Here is a 15,878-nt window from a genome sequence, read left to right as displayed (position 1 = left end):
GCGTACTAATTAAAACCTTCTTGAATGTGATGACTTTTGCTTTAGCAATTCAATGGCGATTTGAATAAGATGTGTTTTATTGTTCTTTTAAAAGTGGTTGCTGACCTTTTATTTCTGTCTGAAGTTTCTTTTTGTTTCGTTGCTTTTTTTAAACGTGTCTGTGGGTTGATCACGGTAGCTAGGTCAATGTTGCCGATTGTCTTTGAAGCCTTTTCTCTCACAGGCACTTTCCTGTCTGTCACCCTCACTGTTTCATGCCAAATGTCTTGTTCAGCTTTATTTTCTCCTGTTGTTTCCTTTTTAACTGTAAAGGAATGAACTTGATATATAGGACGCATCCATGGTCTGTCTTCAAAGTCAAAACAGAGTAAATAAACTAAGAATTACCTCTTAAATGAAGTGCAAATATTTCTCTGGCTGAATATTGAATATTTGCGCATACAGTATTAAAATACATAAATGTTTCATATGTATGATAGTGCTGTATTATATACATCTGGTATTGGACTTTAGTTTCTGTATGGTGAAGCTTCATGTGCACAGAGGTATTTCTTTTCTGGATACACTAGCGTTATCTCGTAAGCATTTTACTATGTGCCAAATGTACTGTCATCTAAAGGATGTGAATGTTTGTTTAACCTATTAAACCCCAAGATGTATGAAAAATGATGTGTTTTGGTGATATGTTGCAAGAGGATTATGTGCACACACACACACCCACCCATACCGATGAAACAGAACATCACATTTCAAAAGTAAAATAGAGGCTAGAGGTTTGGCTACTTGTAAGTCTCAGAAATACAGTGCAACAAAAAAAAAAACTTGCATGTAAGGACATTTAAAGTGTTTTGGATTATTTGAATGGCTCACAAATCATCTAAATAATATAATGCCTTAAATCTGCTGATACCAAAAGGTTTCTCTGAAGGTTTTGGGGTCAGTAAACCTCCCCTCACCGAAAACTGTTGTGCGACGTCAATGAGATGTTCTTGCTAACATGGTGAAACCAACATGCATGTGTGTGCATTATTGCAAATGAGCTTTACGTAAGCTGTACTTCAACAGTCATCAAAGAAAAAGCCTAAATGGAAATGTTTGAGGTGCACAGATGCAAACTTCTCAAAACATGTGACTATTTCTAACCATTCCGATTATGATTTACATCAACTCCATGGTTTCTGAAGTCATAACAAGGGATCGATTACATGTTTGTTTGCATGGTATACTGGTAGAAGCCTCTTATTAAATGGGAATGGGTCCAAGATAGAGTTGAACTAAAGTTAAATCTGTTCCGATTAAACCATAGGGCCTAGGCCTACTCCTGGAAAAGACGCTTTACTGTTATTTTTTCCATGGTCGACGGTCATTTTTGTTTGTTTGTCCACGTTCAGAGATTAAAATTCAGCCCTGAATCGTTTTGGATCCTTCTTGGACACTTCACGTGATGTTTGTTTTAAATGAGACATTGAAACTGATCTTTTTCACAGGCCAAATGCGCACAGAACTACTGAGCACGCATGTGTGAAGAGGAAGTGAAGGGGAAGACCACCAATCAGTGCACAGAGCTGATACACGCGCAGCGCAGCAGCGGCGCTCACGAGCTCTTTACCAGCGTCCGGTCAGTCAGCGTCACTCTGGAGAGGTAGTGCGATCCTCGGCAGTGTTCTGAGACTGCACTAAACTGCTCCGGTCATTACTGGAAATGTCATGAGAATGGACGTTACGGAGGACAAATAACTAAATAAAGGCATTTGTGAGAAAATACACGTTTAAACTTTTTTTTTTTCCGGAAAAGTTAAGTGAATTCATTATACGCAAGTCAAGGTTGTCTTCAGCATAGGCGCATCATGACAGCCGAGAGAGAGAAAAAAAGGTAAGGCGCAGGAAACTTTTCATTACTGCGTATATTATCAGTTATGTATTTTCTTGAGTTGTTTGCCTTAATTTAAGATTCTTAGGTGAGATTTGACGTATTGCGCAAATGACACGGGCACCAGAGTAAACTGCGGTGTTACCTGCTGTTTAGCCTGAGCCACATTATCGCATAAAAGGTTTCCTAAACTTACTGGTGTTGTATTTGAACTCGTATGTTTTAGATAATAACTTTTCCTCCATAATCTCACCCCTAGTTTTTAAAGACTGATATCGGAGAGGTGTGCGCGGACCCTATTTTTGGCTCGCTCTTGTTAATGGACTCAAATGACTATAAGAAATAACACATTTACTGCATCTCATTATGAAACGAATGGATTAAAATAATTATTCTGTTCAATATGCATTCATGATATATATACTAAGGCAAAACAAAAAGCAGCAAAACTTTATTCAAAGAATTGGACCCTCAGTGACCGTCAGATGCATAGTGCAGTCTGGTACTAAATACCTACCTGTTGAGTTCAAATATCACCGTCAAATGTTTTACCTAAAAGTTTTGTTGTCATCAATTTATTGTCACAGTATTTTTTTTTTGTTTCATGAGATTTTAGAGCTCAATTTTCGTATTCAATAATTACATTCAAAGTGAACTTGTGTTTCAAATATTCAGATTTATTATGGCTATTGTGATATTTTCTCTAACCTGTGTAAAAATGATTACATAACCATTATTATCTTTTGTTTCTGTTGCAGTAAATTTTTATTTTTTTTTACTGATACCTAGCTATTATTAATACCTCATATTTCCCCCCCAAACACATTAGGACTCAAATAATATAATTTTTTTTCTTGAAAACACTGCATTATTTTGAAATTGTACAAATTCTGTCATCATGAAAATAACATGTAAAAGATTTATCACAAAAGATTAGTCACTTGACTTTAGTTTTTCCCCTTCAGATAATCTAGCCAGAAATTGTGCCAATTCAGTCACTGTCTTTACCCTGGCCACTCAAATGTCTTTATCCCCTAGGTAGGATACAACCCTATTTAAGGATTTATATATTTGTTATCATAAATCTGCATTTGTCTTTTGGGGAAAATTGTGTCATTTTGATCTGCATGGATGACATTCCTAAGTCAGATTTTGCCAGGTACTGACAGCATTTTGATTTGGTGGTAAAATAAGCCAACACTGGCTCTCTGATGCCTAAGGCTTGTTGAAGAGGAGTTAAATGTTCCTCTGTGTAGTTGTCGGTGGCTTGTTAACAGGGACGTAATGTTCCAATTGAAACTAAGGTAATCAGATCAGGGTTCACCTCTTTTTTTCATGCGTGAACAGGACATTATGTTTCCCTACTCTGGTTACTTCCATCACTTTATCCAATTCTTATCTCTTATCTGGTTTGTTTAACTTGCTCTACAAGTGTTTCATTAACACTATGATGTCTTTTGTAATTAGCGCCAGTCGGTAATGTAATAATTTAACTGTGCTGTTTTAATGACATCTATCAAAGCTTGCTGTACAGAAGGAATATACAATGTAATGTATGCAATACAGAAGGTTTAGTTATCATATTCTGTTTAACACTGAATCTTTCACTGGATTATTAGTTGGGAAACTAAAGGTTGGCCATTTCTTTGAGGTTAGGGAAAATAGGATTATCTGTAGTGAATGGGCACTCTGTACAGTCTGGCTCTTGGCTCTCGGTGAACTCTGGCCTAATCTGGTTGAGAGGGGAGATGCAGAGAGAGATAGAGGGAGGAATGGGTTCACATCGGCCTGCTAATCACATGATCTGCTCCCTTTGACAGCTTTTGATTTGGTTGTGCGTGATGATGCCTGAGGCAGTAGGTGATAGGTACAGCAGTCTCACCATTGTGTTTGCTAGGTCATGTACGCTTTAGGAATCAAGACAGCTCTGTTTCACGCAAATCTCCCTTGAGATCTCTCGCAGAAATACAGACTATACTCCTGTTGAGAGCCTGACTGACACTTTTAGCGTCAAGAACACTACAGGTGGGAGTGGCTACATAGCTGTCAGTCTTGTTATTTTGTTCCAGTAATGCCACGAATGATGAAAAGGTCACAAAAGAGAGGACAAAGAGGCGAAAACGGCCAGCAGGCCTCCGTCTTCAGGCTACCTTGCCCTGTAGCGCATTTCTAATTCAGAAGTTGTTTAGCCAGCTAATGTCGAAAGCATTTGTAGTGTAGCTGGGGGTTGAGGTCAGCAGCTGGACTGTGTGGGAACAGAACTCAGTAGCCTAGAGGGCAGAGGACACAACTCCCCTTCATTTGAAGGGTTGAATCCAGCCAGAATGAGGTCAAAGGGTTTGTAAAAACTACATCTCTGAAGAGAGATAAACCTTACGCTCAGCTCACCAAGGGGTGTTTGGGCAGTGTAGATCTGCTGTGTTACTGACAAAATAAGCTAGGAGCTCATGCATTGGGTGATGGTTACTGATTCCAGCTGGCTGTGAGAGAAGATTTTACTTTATGTAGCCTACAAGTTATATACAATTATGCATGCTGATTGCTTTTTTAAGCATTTTAACCCTGATTATGCAACAGGTAGATTACATTGATATGCCAGTAGGTGGTGACAAGTGATTGCCTTTGTCATTGAATCATTCACTTAACTGATTCGTTCACACAACCGATTTATTCAGCAATGAAATAAGTAGCTTATAACAACTGTCCTTATAAGTGAATCATTGAATTGTTTGCTTAACTGATTTGTTTAAAATACCAATCTGTTAAACACAAAATGGTGTGTTTTTTTTTTCAAAGATGTGAGCATTTGATTCTGTTTTGGCTTGAAAGGAACTATTTTCGTTGATGTAACAAAAATAGTTTAAAAAATTGTAAAAAAAAAAATGTCCCTGAAATTTAAGTTACATTAACATACTGTTTATTGAACCTGCTCTTGCTTGTATGATACTGCCTAATTATTTATTTCTACATTTGTTTATTTAGTTATCTGTTGGGTTCATGGTTTTCCGTGCATGTCAGATTTTCAGAATGAGGGAACATGGTGCAGTGTTTAAGCACTTAAACTCTGGAAGGTCATCATTCTGTTATCACGGAAGACAATCACTCTTTTTTTCTCACAAATGAATGTAATGAACACGTGAACTCTAGATGAGTCTGCATTATCTTTTCCCATTTATTGAACCATTGTGTTTATATTTTTAGAGCTGCACTTGATTTACATTACATTTACATTTACATTTAGTCATTTAGCAGATGCTTTTAATAAATATAGATTAAGTAGAATTAAAATAGAATAGAAAGTGCTAGAGTTAGAGGGTCAAATAAAGGTGGAACAGATGTGTTTTTAGTCGTTTCTTGACGATGGTTAAGGTTGTGATTATGAGTTATGATTTATTCTCATTAAAACCCCAATGTGGTTTCGTTTATGTTTAGAGACAGAAAGCAGTAACAGTTTAAGTTGAAATGGAAGTTGTCATTCCTTTAGCCATTAGCCCCAAGGAGATGCAGACAGTAAATTCATGCATAAGTCCCATGAGTTTGACCTCTGAGTAAAAACGATCAGCCATTTCCTGTGAGAAGAATCCATAGTTACTATTACAATGAGAAATTTTTTGTGAAAATTGGGGTAGTGGGAGGGTAGAAAGGGGGCATGTTGTCGTTGCCAAATATGCAGCTGTATAATAGAGGGCCGATTATGGCATTCCTGCGCCCCCGCACCACGCTGTGCACATTTTACAAACACTCCCAGAGCCGGGCTGACCTGAGCCGGGGAATAGGGGACCCACACTGGGATGCTGCTACTGGAATTACACCGCTAGATCCTGGTCTCAGCATCGACCTCCCACAGACACTGAAACTTAGCGCTGCACGCAAGCCACGTGAGTTGGTATCTGTATTAGTGTGTTATAATATGTGACGCATTAGAAAGCACTTGTGGTGTTTTGCCGACAAACAGCGTTGTGTGGCTTGGTTTGTTGTGAGGGTGGCACAGTGAACTGTGGCACACCACAAACAGAGGCCATAGAGAGTTCACTTCTCTCTGCCACACACTCTTTCACACACTGGCAAGCCACAAACAGCAGAAATCTTCTGCCTGGCAAGATAAATGTTCTGTCTGGATAGATAAATACCACATATTTTTGATGTGCTTTCTTGAGAATTTCACTGTCTTATATGTTCTTTTTTGGATGAACTATTCCTTAAAGCTATACAGTTATTGATAAAATGCTATATGAACTCATTTTTAAAAGTATATGCTGCATTACATTTTGTCAACACTTCTATGTATATAACTGTCCCTGGATTGTCAGATTATACATGAACATGCTCAAGATAGACGTCTGCATGAGCCCGGCCCTGTGACCTGACCTGACCTGGCACAAATTGACTGATTGATTTAATTTACCAGTGTCAAATTTAAGACTAAACTGTTTTTGATCCTGCAGACTCATTTTTTTCCTTTGCGAGTGAGTAAACCTAGATTAAAACCTTGATGCACAGATTTCTCACAGGTGTGGTTTTGCAATGTTTTTGCTTTGACTCAGCGATGAAGTTTGCTTTAAAAAGTATGCTTAACGTAAAACAAAATATTTTGAAAATATTTTATTTTAATTGCAAATGGACCCAAAATAAAAAAAAAAAAACCCACATTTTTGTTTGGTCTCAAAGTAATTTTAGTAAAAAAAAAAATGCATTAAGGCACTATAACGTGTCCCTTTCCACTGCGTAATTTTGTGGGTCATTTCGTTTCAGTAGGAATCTGCGCAATCGGTAGGTACACATGAGAGTGGAAAAATGTTCACATTGGGTTTCACAAGTTTGGTGAAATTTGACTCACGAATTTGCCACATTGACCAGTAGAAAGCTGCTTGGATTGGAAGTGTATGCCTTTGTGTGCAGTGCCTTGTTTTAAATTAATAGACAATTGACTTTCTTTCCTGCAAAATTTGACTGTGCCAGCCAAAAGACAACAAGTTATCTTAAACTAAAGTTAAAGTTTATTGTTTTATTGTCCTTTCTACATTAAAATGTATTAAGTACAATAATGTACAAGTACTGTATGTGAGTATATACAAAACATTGGCTGCACACAGTATCTAAGTTGAAGCTCAGCCTATAGATTGTGTTGTTTTCATCAACCTCTTCTGTTTTCTAGGCATCCTTCAGAAAGGCGCAAGGAAAAGTCCCGTGATGCAGCGCGCTGCAGGCGCAGTAAAGAGACAGAAGTGTTCTATGAGCTGGCCCATCAGCTGCCATTACCCCACAGCGTCAGCTCCCACCTGGACAAAGCCTCCATCATGAGACTAGCTATCAGCTTCCTGCGCACACGCAAACTCTTCAACTCAGGTATGAAGCTTAAAAAAAATTAATGTTCTGTAATTACAGTAGGAGTCAAACACCATTGTATCTGTTGGTGAGTCGCACATCGCATCCCATAGGGCTGCATGGTGAAAAATGTTGAACTTTTTAAGTATACTAATTGGGCTTGTTACGTTTCTGTCTGACTGTATTTTCTGCCATTTTAAACTTAGTGAAACAGCTTAGCCTACAGCTCTCATAAGATTGCCCACAGGTTTGAGGCAGATCATGTTGGTCATAAATTGCCATTTTGAATGGACTGGCTTTTTTGTTGTTGTTGTTGTTGTTGTTTTTGCTACTATTGTTTACCCAATCTGGTTTCTTATATTTTCGGTGTTCAGTATTGTAATCCTGAAAAACTATAGGAAGTGGTTTGTCATCATGGCAGCTAGTTTACATATTAATACAAACTTTGTCTACATTATTGCCACGTACGCACTGTTCAGAAGTTTGGGGTTTGAAAATAATCATTTGCTCTTTTAATATATTTTAAGATGTAATTTATTCCCATAATTGCAAAGCTAAGTTTTCAGCATAATTACTCCAGTCAGTGTCACATGATCCTTCATAAATCATTCTGATATGCTGATTTGGTGTTTAAGAAACCTTTCTTATTATTATCAATGCTTGTGATGCTGATATATATATATTTTTTTTTTTGTAGATGATAGATTGGATGATACCATGATACATTTTTCATGATTCTTTGAAGAATAGAAAGTTCAAAAGAACAAGATTTATTTGAAATCTTTGTAACATTTTAATTGCCTTTACTGCCGCTTTTAAAACACTCTTGCTAAATAAAAGTATTAGTTTCTTTCAAAATAAATGATTTCAAAAAGTTCATTTATAAATAAAATAATGTTGTTTTATACTAAAAATGTTATACTAAAAATTCAAAATTGGTTCAGGTTAGTCTGTAGTAATTATGATTAGCTTTTTACCTAAACTCAGTAGAGGTCTGTGGTGTGTCCTCATTTATACAGCTAAGTAAACATGTTTATGTGTCAGTGAAGTTGGGCTGGGTAGGTCCATGAGATGTCCTGTACTCCTCAATATACAATAAGAAATGCAGGAAGACAGACAAAGAGCACTGTGCATTGTTTCCATACTCCATTCCTGACGCACATACATGTGTACAGTATGTGTGCATGTCTCTGAAAGAGAGAGAGAGAGCATCAAACAATGAAAAGGGAAGAGATGGAATCTGCTGATGAAAATGTGTGTGGGTGTGGGTGATGTGGAAGTGGGTGGGGGAAGATCGATGTACGTGGAGAAACAGGGAAAGAGGGAGATGACGAGGTGTGGGGTAATTAGGGGCTGCTAGTGGTATTGTTTTCTGTGAATTATGATTTCTTCTCACACTCTTTTCTTAGCCACTACACTCTCTTCGATGGCGCCGTGCAGGCCTGTCTGTGATATTCGGTGTGTTGTATGTGTTTCTGTGTCATGCTTTGACCTTTAAAAGGCCGAGATTACAAAACCAGAAAACTGATATGTCATTCGGTGAGGTGTGTGGGAACTATAACTGCATAGTCATAGAATCATAATATTACTGATAGGTGTTAACAAGGTTATGATTCTCATCTGAACCAAATGTTTGACCTGTCTGACATTTTGAACTTTCCACATTGTTTAAACATTGGGGCATCATATTATATCCTGAATTTCCAGCAAACATCCTTCTGAAGATATGAATCTTTGAACCCTCATTATCAAATTGCCCAAAACAGATGAACCGAAGAGGTCCCATGTCAAAACGAAAAATCACAACTGAAATCTCTTTAACAACTCCTAGACTTGTACTCAAATCTCTTGCTTCTGGAGTCTCATTTGCAAATGGTCGTTTTCAACAGAAAATCCTGTAAAGAAGGGTCCAAGTGTTTTTTATTATGATGTTATAATGAAAAATGTATGCATTATAATGTTTTTTTTATAATTTCTATATATTTTAAAATGTAATTTATTGTGCAATGGCAAAGCTTAATATGCTGATTTAGCACTTAATAAGTATGTATTTTTTATTATTATCGATGTTAAGAAACAAAAGAAAATCCTGCACAATACCAATACTTGCAAAAGTATCAAAAACAATAATTTATTGACAACGTTTTGGTCTAATTATTGTTTCGGTCTCAACGTTGTCCATAAATTATTGTCTCGGTTCCAACATTGTCAATAAATTATTGTTTCGGTCCCAACATTGTCAATAAATTATTGTTTTTGATAGTTTTGCAAGTATTGGTAGTGTGCAGGATTTTCTTTTGTTTAGTTTTTTTACTTTTTTTGTCTTTTTTTCCTACGCATCTATCTGTTACCTGCAGGTATGCTGTAATTGATTGTTAATTGATTATTTTCAATGTTGAAAACATTTCTGCTGCTTAATATTTTGTGTAAACCATGATACTTTTTTTCAAATATAAATATTTTGTATTATAACTGTTTTTATTGTCACTTTTGATCAATTAAATACATCCTTATTCTATAAAACTATTAATTTCTTAAAAAAAAAAACACACACAGACCTTGATCTTTTGAACAGTAGTGGATGTCAATTTTTATTTTCCCTAAGGACCTTTAGGAGAAACTTCTGAGCTAAAGTTTATAGTTGAAACATAACTTCCTGAGACATGAAAAAGCAGTCGCTGTGCAGACTGTCAGAGAACCTTGTTAATGACCAGAAAAGGCCTAAATGATTCTAATAGAGATGGACAGAGAATGGCAGAAAATTGCAAGTTCCTGTGTTTGGCTGAGAGCCAAAGGAGTAAGACATCACAGTGAAGTATTAATAGCACCGGGACGAATGCTGTGGGGTTTGAGGTGGGAGCGCAGACATGGACCACCTGCTGACACCCAAACGCACAATGCGGACACACAGTTCTGATGTCTGAGCTGGGTCAAAGCCTCAGCGCTCGGGCTCTTATTACCTGATCTGAATGAGCACGGAGGAGGCCCTTATCTGCAGGGAAGCAGACGTGAACCTCACAGCATGGAGCCTTGCTTTAATTATTTTCTCAAGTTGTTGATGCTTTTCATGGCATTGTGTACCTCAAACATCCTCTCTTTGCTGATCAGCTCAATAGCTTGTTTTTATTCCATGTTGGTATGTGAATTTCATTTGATAAATAAGTCGGTTTAGCTGAATCTGAGTTGTTTACTTCTAGCTAAATGGTACAGGATATGAGTCTATGTCCCTTGAGTTTGTTTTGATGCTTTGCCAGTGTAAAATTACAAAAAAGTCACTGCACTATACTAAGTTGTCTTGTCTTTTGTCCCAGGCCGCACAGTCCAGCAAACCCAGTCACAGGATGACAGCCAGATGGACAGTATATATCTGAAGTCTCTGGAAGGCTTTGTCGCTGTGGTAACATCAGATGGGGACATGATATTCCTTTCAGAAAACGTCAGTAAATTTATGGGCCTTACGCAGGTGAGCCTCACCTCATTTCCTTTATTCTTGAGAATAATTACAGGGAGAAAACTTAAAAGCCTTCTGTTAATTCATTTATAGTGGCTAAGCATTCAACTTTACTTCCCTTACAAACTGTTATCAGGTAGAACTGACAGGCCACAGCATCTTTGACTTCACGCACCCCTGCGATCATGAAGAAATCCGAGAGAATCTCAGTGTCAAATCAGGTGAGTGTCAGCTCAGAACAATATTTCCCAGAAGTACGTCGATACAGTTGTTTTTACTTGGATATTTTGAATACACTGTTGCATTTAAAATCAAAATGGCAGAATCTTCCAGTCCTCTTTATCTCTGGATGTAATTTGCCATGGAGATGTCCTTATCTGAAAGCACATCACAGTCAGGATGGACAAGTCCCCCTTTTTTTAACGTCCCCCCTATTTTGTTAAGGCTGAACAATTTGGAGAAAAAAAATTAATTGAGATTTTTTTTTTTTTTAATAAAAAATTGTGATTGCAATTTAAAATATGATTTTTGATTTAATTAAATTAATTATTTTTTTATTTTAAAATATTTGAAAGAGCTCCAGGTTTGGTATGATTGTTTGTATGGCTGCACAATTTGGCCAAAAATTATATTTCAATATATTTAAATTGATTATATATCAATAAAGCAAAATAATAATCATAACATTAAATTATTGTTGTTATTAAAAATGTAAGATTACATATATTACAAAAATAAAAATGATAATATATTACTTTTGTAATAATGCTATTAAACGGGGTCCTATTATGCTCTTTTACAAAGTCTTGATTTTGTTTTGGGGGTGTACTAGAACATGCTCTCATGCTTGGTGGTTCGAAAAACACATTATTTTTCACATAATTTACATTATTAAAATACCTTTCTCCCCATCCTGGCACAAACGGCTCGATTAGTTCCGGCTTTGATGAAGGTCCACCTTCCAAAAAACAAAATGTGTTGTGATTGGTTAGCTGTCCCAGTGCGTTGTGATTGGCGAACAGCTTAGACGGTGTTTCAGTACTGCCACGCCCCCTTGCTCCATCTTTCAACAAAAGCTTTTTGGCGAATCCGGCATTGTATTCCCTCATGTTGTGGAAGCTGTCCTCAGTAAAATGCGCAGCACACAATAGCAAATTGGGGTTATAATGCTCAGGAACAGAGTTAAAAAATAAATTGCAACCACTGTTTCCTGACATCATCTGCTTTCGGAAGCCCAAATAAGACGTTTGGGCACGGAGGTGAAAAAAAACAGCGTTTCAGGCGGTCGCACACCGGACGAGAAGCGCAGTGTTGCAAAAAAAAATTTGACGCTACAGCACAGCAGCTCTTCTTCTTGGTTTTCTCTGATGCACTAACTCTGCAGCAGCACTTCTTCTTCATCGTCTCGTCTGATGCACTCACTCAACCAAGCATTCTAACCACAACCTCGCCCCTCCCCACCCCCCAACCATTCGAATTTCTGTAGGCGGGAATTATTTTTAATGATATTCTAATGGGCCGCTTTGTGATATCACAAAGCCCGGAAACCAACGCTGTAGTCCAAACGAGCCATTCGTTGTAGTACTTGAAAAGGGATTTTTAAAAAACGAAATATCTCCCTTTGGAGTGGACTTTGAGATTTGTAACTTTCTAGATCTTTTTTATGCCCAAACATACACACTGACTAAAATTAAAAAAGTGAAAAAGCATAATAGGACCCCTTTAATTGTTTTACTCAGTTTTATTATTTTTTTATTATTCTTTTTGTTGAATTTTAATTACAGTTTCATTTCAAGAAAAGAAATAACAAGACAATAAGATTCATAGCTTTTTAAAAGCATACAGGACTGAAGCCAGGGCCTAATCAGGAATTAATTCAGCATTCGTATTCATTGTAGGCAATGGTAGGAATTCAGCAGACTTGATTTGAGTAGTTTAATTTTTTTGCACCAAACTTGGTGTGAACTTAGCCTTTACTCTGGCCTAGTTTCAGTAAGTTACTATTTCTGTTGCTGTCATGTAAGCAGCGTGTGCTTGCACACAGACACATACTCAGAATGAGAGTTAGGGGGTCTTTCCCCACAGCGAATGTTTCTCCTCCTCTTGTTTTATCTGTCTGTATCTTTCACGAGCTGGTCACCTGACCCGTTTAGAGCTTTTGAGCGAGTGACGTAACTTTCTTGCCATTTCATTGGTCAGTTGGAGATAATCCCTATGCAATAGCACAGAGAACTCAATATACTGTAGTTAAGGTTTCAACAGACTGATTCAGTTGAACTTTGCACCTGTTGCGTCCACGACCCACTTACAGACCAAAGTCCTCTGAATGTGCTAGAAAAAAGCTTTATTGCTTGCACAATGGTCAGTTATATAAATACATGATTTTTAAGCACAAGTTGTTTGATTGACAGGACCTGTGTATGGCAGAAGAGGGAGAGACATGAGCACGGGCAGAGATTTCTTTATGAGGATGAAATGTACAGTCACCAATAGAGGTCGCACTGTCAACCTCAAATCAGCCAGCTGGAAGGTAAGAACACATAAGCATATCATACATCTTCATGCAGCGCATATGTGCATGTGCTAAGTAAAATATGGTGTCGCCGCTCTGTCTGTCAGGTGCTGCATTGCACGGGGCATCTCCAAGTGTGCAGCAGCCGCCCCCCTCAAGTCCTGTGTGGGTTTTCAGAGCCACCCCTCACATGCGTCACTATGCTGTGCGCGCCGATTCCACATCCCTCAAATGTCAACACACCTCTCGACAGCAAGACGTTCATGAGCAGACACAGTATGGACATGAAGTTTATCTACTGTGATGAGAGGCAAGAAATGGTTCACTGATTGAAATATGTGCGTATTGTACATGTGCTTGTGTGTGTGCATGAATAATGGGCCCAAAACGAATTTAGACATAAAAGCTACCAAAAAAAATCTATGAATTTCATTTAATTAGATATAAAATGTTTATACAAAACCTGAAGGCATCCGCAAGCAAATGAGACGTAAACCAACTTAACCTTTCTTCAAAATTTTTGCAGTGTCTTTTTTTATTTACTTCTAATCTTGAATTGTAAATTTATTTATTTTGTAATTTAGATACTAATAAACTTCTCTTTGTGCTTATGCTGTCTTTAAAATAAAAGCCACTTGGTTTGGTATTTTGTTATATAATGGAAATATATTATAAACTTTAGACCCCGTGAAATTGCTTGATGATCACATTTAGTTTTTTTTTTCCTGTGTTGATGTACTTTCTATTAAATCTGGAAGTTTATTAATTATTTATTAGCTAAAAGCTTTGTAAAGCTCATTTTACTTTAATCTACAGCCATGAATCATTATTTGCTAGTTGCCAATCAATTGCAGGTGGTTTGAGGGGGAGGGACATTCTCACTCTAGAGAGCATTTGATTGGACAAGAATCTGTGCCGTTCAGGATGAGTCATCAATATTTACAGTCTGTTTGTCTGGAAGATTTTATGTGTACAGTATATCTGCTAAAACTATATTTTATATGTTTATATTTCATTTGAGGTCACTGTATCGTTTGTAAACAAACCATGTTTACCATTGTTTTATTTTGTGCTTATGTCAGCGTAGCTAAGCAGCATTTGTGAGTTAATATGTGCGTTTCAAAGGTCACTATTGGGAACTCTTATCATAATCCTGTTGTGCTACTGCCTGGATTGTTATCAATGTGTGGTAAAGGAAGAGTGATTATGAGCTTTTCTCTTTAGATTAGCTTAATTTCTTGAAAGTTCCTAAAGGGCACAATTGACTTCTCTTACACGTCTTGTATAACAAGCCAGGGGAGTTAGTAAGTCCCCTGGTGCTATGGGGCCGTTGCTGCTCTTCTCAGTGCCTGGTCACCTGTGGCCCCTGGGATCTGCCGTATGTACTCTAGTGCAAAAGCAGGTTACTGTGGCTACACTACAGTGGATGTGTTGTAAGGAGGGTTAACAGATGAGTTCAGATATTAGCGTGTTTCCATTTAATAGGACTCATTATTGACCGCACGGAGTTCATTAAAAGCCCATACTGGAACAGGAAATGAGAGGCTATTCCAGGGTAAAACTGAAGGTTCAAATAGAAGAAAAATAACAACTGCATGAGTTTGCATGGAAACATCAGCACAAAAAATGATTTGGTGAAGATATTGAGCATTGCAAAAAATTCCGCTGTGATTAATAGACAAGCCCACATCTGTCTTCAATCTTGCACTCGCTAAAGTGCTTCAAAAACAAACAAAAAAAATTAAGTTTCAAAAAATGTGTTGATACATGAGAGCTGTTCTGTCTTTTAATCCAGCAAGTTGGAAAACAGGCATTAAAGATAATGATCAGACAGAACAAGTACAAATGTCTTGCTCGAGAGATTTATAGCTCCAATAAACAAGGGTCCCGCTTGTAATCATTTGTTCTCACTAAGCTACGCAGAGAGTTTACATTGGCTCCCAGCAGCACAAGTTTGATTGTTTTCACCAGATGTAATCGACAGTCATGAATCTTGGTTTAATTCAATCACACTTTGTTTTGACTGTTCCATTAGTTTTATTCTTGACCTGTCTTTGTGTTTCAGAGTAAGCAGCCTGATCGGTTATATGCCAGAGGAACTTCTTGGCCGTTCGGTGTATGAATTCTGCCATGCTTTGGATTCTGAAAGCATGACAAAGAGCCACCAAAATCGTGAGTACCTGTTTACATCCAACAAACGCAAATCCAGGAGGTTATGAAAACACAATTTGGGTTTCATGTGGTCTTTTTCTGTTTAGACTTGAAAAGACTAAACAGATTTGAATTGGAGATGCCTGTCTAAAAAAAAGCCATAGGGTAGACACATAATCCGTGTATCATTCGATCATTCGTTTTTTTGATTTAATATTGAAAGTAGAAAAATGAGAAAACGGCTCCTTTTTCGTTTTTTTGTTTTTTTCCAAAAAAGGAAAAAAACGAAAATTCAGCTTAAATGTTCGTTTTTCGTTCATGGGTGGAAAAATGAATAAACAGCTTGAATATTCGATTTCTACACGTGGGCGGGAATTAAACGCCCCTTTCTGCTGATTGGTCAGCCGAAGATCAAACCGTGCCTTCATCAGGGCTGCGTTCAGCCCCGACAAAAACGGTGCAAAACGTTTTTTAAACGGAAACGGTGATGCGTTGAACACACTGTTCTGATGACGCAAGAGTTGCAACTATGGCAGCTGAGAAGGCCATTCTTTGTGTTCTTTTTGAAG

General features: G+C 37.5%; 1 protein-coding gene across 2 annotated transcripts in view; it reads left to right on the top strand.

Annotated features, from left to right (window-relative positions):
- The first annotated feature begins 1,525 nt into the window (after nt 1–1,525).
- The window catches only part of LOC107698815 (endothelial PAS domain-containing protein 1-like), a 26,228-nt gene continuing 11,875 nt past the window's right edge, over nt 1,526–15,878 (top strand). For both annotated transcript variants that reach the window (XM_016499930.1, XM_016499929.1), the window contains exons 1-7: nt 1,526–1,873; nt 7,026–7,216; nt 10,507–10,658; nt 10,783–10,867; nt 13,058–13,176; nt 13,266–13,468; nt 15,224–15,330. In XM_016499930.1, coding sequence (XP_016355416.1) covers nt 1,848–1,873; nt 7,026–7,216; nt 10,507–10,658; nt 10,783–10,867; nt 13,058–13,176; nt 13,266–13,468; nt 15,224–15,330 — 883 coding nt within the window. In that variant the 5' untranslated portion in view covers nt 1,526–1,847. The remainder of the gene's footprint in view (nt 1,874–7,025; nt 7,217–10,506; nt 10,659–10,782; nt 10,868–13,057; nt 13,177–13,265; nt 13,469–15,223; nt 15,331–15,878) is intronic.

This window comes from Sinocyclocheilus anshuiensis, unplaced genomic scaffold, assembly GCF_001515605.1.
Source record: "Sinocyclocheilus anshuiensis isolate Anshui unplaced genomic scaffold, SAMN03320099.WGS_v1.1 scaffold230, whole genome shotgun sequence".
NCBI lineage: Eukaryota > Metazoa > Chordata > Actinopteri > Cypriniformes > Cyprinidae > Sinocyclocheilus > Sinocyclocheilus anshuiensis.
Note: the sequence above shows the minus strand (reverse complement) of the source record. Positions and strands in the feature narration are given on the sequence as shown.